Source organism: Antedon mediterranea, chromosome 8 (genome assembly GCF_964355755.1).
Source record: "Antedon mediterranea chromosome 8, ecAntMedi1.1, whole genome shotgun sequence".
NCBI classification, from domain to species: Eukaryota; Metazoa; Echinodermata; class Crinoidea; order Comatulida; family Antedonidae; genus Antedon; species Antedon mediterranea.
Genome location: NC_092677.1, coordinates 627,912 through 635,481, shown reverse-complemented (window position 1 = coordinate 635,481; position 7,570 = coordinate 627,912). Strand labels below are relative to the sequence as shown.

General features: G+C 32.0%; 1 protein-coding gene and 1 long non-coding RNA gene across 2 annotated transcripts; both read right to left on the bottom strand.

The window, feature by feature from the left end:
- Nucleotides 1–1,459: 1,459 nt before the first annotated feature.
- LOC140056959 (uncharacterized) lies at nt 1,460–5,863 on the bottom strand. The gene is made up of 6 exons (XM_072102491.1): nt 5,803–5,863; nt 5,106–5,360; nt 4,463–4,729; nt 3,329–3,450; nt 3,084–3,128; nt 1,460–2,890 (listed from the first exon to the last, which is right to left on the bottom strand). The coding sequence occupies exons 2-6, from the start codon at nt 5,299–5,301 to the stop codon at nt 2,765–2,767; spliced, it is 756 nt and encodes a 251-aa protein (XP_071958592.1). The 5' UTR covers nt 5,302–5,360; nt 5,803–5,863; the 3' UTR covers nt 1,460–2,764.
- Nucleotides 5,864–5,868: 5 nt separating this feature from the next.
- Nucleotides 5,869–7,390, bottom strand: LOC140056960 (uncharacterized). The gene is made up of 3 exons (XR_011846852.1): nt 7,188–7,390; nt 6,527–6,603; nt 5,869–6,147 (listed from the first exon to the last, which is right to left on the bottom strand). It is a non-coding gene; the product is annotated as an uncharacterized lncRNA (long non-coding RNA).
- Between the last annotated feature and the right edge of the window lie 180 nt (nt 7,391–7,570).

Below are 7,570 nucleotides of genomic sequence, written 5' to 3'. Positions count from 1 at the left end.
ATTAGAGAACTTTCTGTTTTTATTTTCTTTATTGGGAACGAAAAAGCTTCACAATCTTCCCACTTCGGATAACTATGTCTTTCTCACCTGCATCTAATCGCGTTTTTAATTCACCTTTTAACTTAGTGAATGCTTCTCTTTCTTTCATGGTTCTATCATTACTAACAGCAAAACCCTTTTGAAATGCTAAAGAAAAAACTTGACGTTTAATAGACTCCTTTCTGAAAACTAATTTCAAAGGCCTCTTAACATCCTTCTCAGCTTTTCCAACACGATAGATAACTTTCATTTCGGCGTCGATATCAACTGAACCGTTACAAAAAGAACGGATAACAGATACGTCATGTTGTTTCCGGATCATGGGATCACTACTTGTATTTTCCTCAATATTATATAACATTAGGTTACACCTTCTTCTTTCCTTCTCAGCTTCATCTTCAAATCTCTCATTTATTGCTGTTAACAAATCAATCTTATCAGTTGAATCCTTAGCCTTGAGATCAGCAATATCACTTGAATTTCGTGTGATAGTTTCATCTATACGTTTTATGTCTTTGAGAATATTTTCTTGTGTTTTACCGATCGTCGACAACGCTTTCAAAAAACCATAAGCAGACTTATTACAGGTACGACAATACCAATGAAGGCCCTGTTCACCAGATGAAATAACATCAAATAAAGACTTTCCTACGTCTTGACATGAACAATGAAAACAAAACCCACACATGCCACACGTTACTGATTGATTATCAACAGCTTTACTACAACTACCACATAGGCCTAGATGAGGTATCGAATCATCCCCCGCTGGGGTTAACGCCGACCTAAGCTTACGAGCTGTCTTAGACTTAGGCCTACCACCACCTCCAATATAGCCTCCACTAGCCATCCTTAAAAATCACAACAATCCTTGAACAAAAAGGCTTATTTTCTATGAATCCGTCAAGCAATAATACTAAAGAGCAAATAGCGTTATGTTTTTTAAATACTTGCGATCGAAAAGTGTAAAAATTATGATAGTAAAAAGATCTCCAGACTACGAAATCACAAACACGACCAACCACCGCTAGTGCGCCCTCTATCTCATAGAACTAGTTAATGGTGAACTAAAAAATGTTTCGGATTGGTTCATGTGCAATAAACTATCAATCAACGTTAAAAAAACTAATTACATAATTTTCCGCAATCAGCGAAATCCAAGTAATTTAGAGAATGTAAATATTTATGTCAACAATAAAAGAATAGGTAGAGTTAAATCGACTAAATTCCTTGGAGTACATATTGATGAATTTCTCACATAAGAACCACATCAATGTTACAGCTAGGAAAATATCTCGATATGTAGGCATACTATATAAAGTAAGACATTTTTTACCAACCTATGCTCTCTGGACAATATACAAATCACTCATTGAACCAGTATTAAATTATTGCAACATAATATGGTGTAGCACATTTCCAAGTTATTTAGACGAGTTATTTAAACTCCAGAAAAGGGCATTACGAGCTATAACATGGTCAAAGTTTAATGATTCAATGACTGAATGTTTCTATAAATTTAAACTTCTTAAAATTGCGGATATCAATAAGTACCAAATTGGGCTTTTCATGTATAATGTTACTACTAATCAGGACGTGCGTTTTTCATCGCTCTTTATTAAAAATGGTTCTTACCATAATTATAATACAAGATATAAAGACAAAATGAAACTCAGAAAACGTAATCGTACTTCTACTAGTTTTACTGTGTCATGTGTGGGACCCAAATTGTGGAATGACTTGAATTACGAACTACAAAGTACCAAATCAATATATATATTTAAATCATTGTTTAAAGAACATTTATTATCATTTTACAAATAATTTTAAAATAATACTTGTTGCAGGATTTAGCTTTTTTTTATTATTTATGTTTTAGTTTTTTAGGCTAGTTAGGGACTTAGGGGGACACAACTAATCAAGCTCTTTTGAGTTTTTATTTGTTTCCTTTTCATCTTTTTTATGTTCTCATATATTGTTGTTATTTATTTAAACTCCAGAAAAGGGCATTACGAGCTATAACATGGTCAAAGTTTAATGATTCAATGACTGAATGTTTCTATAAATTTAAACTTCTTAAAATTGCGGATATCAATAAGTACCAAATTGGGCTTTTCATGTATAATGTTACTACTAATCAGGACGTGCGTTTTTCATCGCTCTTTATTAAAAATGGTTCTTACCATAATTATAATACAAGATCTAAAGACAAAATGAGACTCAGAAAACGTAATCGTACTTCTACTAGTTTTACTGTGTCATGTGTGGGACCCAAATTGTGGAATGACTTGAATTACGAACTACAAAGTACCAAATCAATATATATATTTAAATCATTGTTTAAAGAACATTTATCATTTTACAAATAATTTTAAAAATACTTGTTGCAGGATTTAGCTTTTTTTATTATTTATGTTTTAGTTTTTTAGGCTAGTTAGGGACATAGGGGGACACAACTAATCAAGCTCTTTTGAGTTTGTATGTGTTTCCTTTTCATCTTTTTTATGTTCTCATATATTGTTGTTGTATATTTTCATGATTGAGGATGAATAAAGAATATTTGAATTTGAAAAATATAAAATGTAGCAAATAAAGATAACAATATAAACAAAAGAGGGCATAGTTTGTGGAATGCGCTATACATACATTTACATTTACTTTATTAAACACAGTCCTTAAAAGCTTATATCTATTGATTTATGCTTTTAGTTCATTTCTTAATAGTTCATACTTTTCCCTTTTGCTTATTCACAGCGTTAAGATTAACATAAGCTGACTCTTCTTCTTTATGTTGTAAATCTTGATAGGTTTGGGTTTGCTCGCCAGTGTCTACTACATAATCCATGTAAGTCTGTTAAAAAGCAAAGGATTGCTACCGGTAATATTAGAAACTATTATACAATGTAGTAAATAAGCAATAAACTCACAATCCAATAACTTGTGGCAATCGTACTAAAAGTAACTATAGTATGCACAATCATAATATTTTCAATCGGATTACCAGTCGTTGGTTTGTCCTCTTTATAGATTGTATCGATACTTACATCTTGTTTCCTTTTCTCTGCGTCTTGTTCCTTTGATAGCGACTTCTATTAGATTAATATAAAGTTATTATTACTCTGTATACACTACTGTATGTTTTTCAATTATATTTTGTGCAATAAGGTTGGACATTTTATTTTAGTAGAATGTAGTCCATCAATTGAATTATTTTTGCCACTGTCAGCATGAATAGTTCGAAAATTATAAAGGTTATATAAGTATAATATTCATACTGCATTTTACCAACCTTCTTTATCTTGTTGTGAGTAATTTCTGCAATGTAAAATCCTAAGACACCAAGTATGATGCCAACAAAGAACATCCCGATGGTCAGACCAGTAGTATCATTACATGACTCGGCTGTTGTCTCTGAAGGAAAATGTTTTTTGTTAGCATATTACAGTCCTAATCTATCAATGTATTTTATATGATTTGTTTATTTTAATAAGTGCACATAACGGGTGTATATTGATATTGAAATTAAATTGTAGTAAAATCTGGTATTGTAGAATATGAGCCAATGTCGTTTGTATGAAACTCCAGTACTGAATATCTAAAACACAAATTCATTAATTAAACGACGCTTACTTGTAATTGGTATAGACGTGGTTTTGACTGAAACTGTTGACTTAATGCTATTTTTAACCGAAAACACGCAAACGCTCATCAACTAAATGAAACAAGTTTGTAGTAGGCCTGCTCAGCGCATCAGTGGCATGATTTCATAATGGTTATCTTACTGGTGCTTAATATGGTGATTTTTATATTCTAATTAAAAACTGGGTGTTTTTTTTTTAATTGCATTGCAGTTGATCATGGAAAATATAAATTGTTACTCTGTACCTTAACACAAACATTAATATGAAATGACATTTATAATTAAATAAAGAACTCATAACAACAGTCATAATTACTGAAATAGTTTTAGGAAAAATTTAAATGAACTAAGTTGAAGGAACTAATACATCCATAGCATAATACAGTAGTATACATTTCCATACTCCTAAACGACTGTTTTTATGTTTAAGTCGTTTGTACAGTATAAATTACCTCAATTATTAGTAATACTTGCTATGCAATTAAAATAATTATTACTTATAGTTAACAAATCGATACATCAACTACTTAATTGTTTTTTAATGAACAATCTATAGTTAAACTACTATTGTATAAATCTTGCTCATGTTAAATGCAATTCCAGTCCATCCATCGTTTGCTTTATTATTTTACAAAAATGAATTGATGAAGTTAACACCTAATACCAAAAATGAAGCTAGCAGATAACATTTAGATCAATCTCAGAATCACTGGTATTCACAGTTGTATCCAGTAGATAAAGCTAAAATATTTCTCATGGATATCATTTCATTTAAAATCTTACCAGATATTGTGATATTAGCTGAATCCGTTGTTGACCCAATGATGTTTGTAACTGTTATATTTACTAAATAAATAGTGCCATCAACCTCTGTTTCCGATACTTTCAGTGTAAATGTTGGTCGATAGTTGACAGAATCTTCATTTCCAGGAAGATCAGTAGTCCACAAATAAGTGACGTCAGAAGAATTAGCTGTTACAGTAGATGTTATTGTAAAAGTCTCACCAGGAGGAACAGTCTGATCATTTGCAATATCCTCATCAGGTTTATCTGAAAACCAAAAGTCGTGTGTTTAATTGTTCAGTTTTAAACCTATAACATTAATAATTTGTTTAAACCTTGTTTAAACCGTAAGGTAACCCATGTCGCCTATATAAGATTTGGTCTTGGTAAATAAACATTTTTCCGCGTCCCACTCGCTACTGCGATTAATGGATTGTTGATGTATTTTAATCACCACGTGACAATTATGTCATGTCACCATTCTTATAAACGTGTAGGCCTACATTGTAGATATCTATTTATTGGCATTTGCAATCCTACATTAATTAGCACACATGGCGGCCCATTTTAGTGTATTGTAGAATTATAAACTTAGATCTGATCATCATTTTACCTTAACATCAAATCATCACAAACTACTTACATTGTACCTCTAGGTTTCTATTGTCACTTTTTTGTTTGTTACCAACACCATTATCCGCCTCGCACTCATAACTTCCATCATCAGCACGACTGGCTGATGGAATTGTAAACGTACATGAACCATCATGTGGTAGTACGTCACCATCTTTTATAAAGTTGCACATAGCTTCTGGACTAGAATCCACAACACAGGTCATGACAACTTCATCTCCTTCAGTTACAAGTGTCGAAAACCTAATTCTAGGTTTATCCAAATCTATAAAATTTAAGAATAATCTATATTACTGTATTTGGCAAAAAATAGTACAATTTAAAAATGGGATCATTTGAGTTAAAAACAATATTGTTTAATCTTATATTAACACAATTGTCTCACTTTATAAAATCACTGAATACAATTTTCAGACAGGAAAGAATCCAGATGAATTTGAGTGGAGTATGAACTTTTACCCCTCAACCATGGTACTTATCAAAGTTATATAATAATAATAATAATGTTCAATTTACTATAGCGCAACATGCAGGACGCCTCTACGCGCTGAGCAATCAACAGAAAAAAGATGAGAAAAAACTAAAGAAAATTAAAATTAAAAAGGTGGGATTAAAGTTATTCGTAATTAGATTTTTTTCTGAAAATCTGACACTACTGAGTTTTAAAGTAAGCGTACCCATGGATAAAAAATAAAAGATTTACTCACAATTTACAGTCAGAGTGCATATATCATTATCAGATGATGGACTATCTCCAACTAAATTTGCACTACATTGATATGTTCCACTGTCAATTCTGAGAGTGTTGGTAATTACAAGAGTAATGTCATTTTCAACACTAAATCTGTCAGTGTAACCTGGTTCTACTGTTCCAAATCCACCCTGATAATTGGCTATTAAATCATTTGCCCCATTGGTAACATTATACCATGTTACAGTAGGATCAGCTCCACTGCTAGCTGGTACAATGTTACATGTTATTCTTGCTTCAGATCCTTCAGCTACATCTATGTCATCAACAGTCACTGTTACTGCAACATATTTTCGTAAGACTGAATTTGTTAAACAAAAAAGTAATAGAACATCATCAAACAATAATGGGATTGTTTTTACTTTTAAGTGTTTTATACTACTGTACAGAATGATATTGTTTGTTTTTATTTAGAATCCAAACATCAAAAATATCATACATAAAAACAGTCAAATGAAAAAACATAAGAGAGAAAACAAAGGAGAAACATTTGGTGATGAATTCAGAACAACCCAATTAATCCTAAGAAAAAGAATTAGTTTCCATTGGGGTCCGAATAAAATATCAAAGGCAGAAAACAATGTAGAAAATGAAGAAGTATTCCAGTATTATAATAACTTTGTAATGTTACAAAATAAAAAAAAAACAAAGCACAAATAGAACCATATTCGATTACTTACAGCATAAAAGAAAGAGATGCAAATAAATATCCTGCTTTGATAACATTATCCACAATTCAATTACTCGTGTAGGCTACCTATCGTAAATGGAAAGAATGTTTAACGATGTTTAGATAATTTACCTAATACATTTCATTGTCTAACAAATACAGTGTTTTAACCACATTACAACCCCATTTCAATAGGTAGTACAGGATTGTATTATCGTGCCACTGCACGTGACTAGACACAATTAAGAATTTAGTGGGGAAAGTCCCGGGTCCAACTCATAATTCTTTCATAAATTTACATGTATGTTTGTTGATGCCGGAAGCGGCAATAAACCGTTCTTTAGTACTACAAAGAATTTTAAAACGTAAGTTTAAAAACAAAATACTTTTAGACCGTATACAAAGTTCGCACTAATTTGGTCGTCATTTGCACAAAATAAGTCCATCCCTATAAAGGAAACAGCTAATGTATATCAGCAGAGAGAGGAGGGAGAATGTATCCATTGGGGAAGGCCGGTATCAACATTGCTAGAATTGTACTGGAAAGTTTATAAACTACATTTCCGCCGGGATCGAGAGAGTTAGGGTATAGAGGTTTTATCAGTAATGGAATATCAAAATGAGAGTTTGGGATACCAGCTCTCGGGCGAAGTTCTATAGTAATGACATACCTTATGTTTGATGATCCGGCGGCCGTCTAGTATATTTCGTTGACAAAACTTAACTCCTCTCCCAACTCATAATTGTTTCATTGCCATAAAATAACAAATTTAATTTAGACCTATCGATGCCGGAAGTGACAATGAACCGCTCTTTACGACTGCACAGAATTGTTTACCGAACGTTTATTACAAATACTCTTGCACCGTACACAAAGTTCGCACCCATTTAGTCGTCATTTACACCAAATATTAAGTCCATCCCTATCAAGGAAGTTTTTTATTGTAATCCTAATACTGTCACCTATCAGTAGGCAAATGCAACAGCAACAATAACTCAAGTATCTCATGCTAATTCAAATGCCTTATAAATATAGACACGAACAAATAACTAC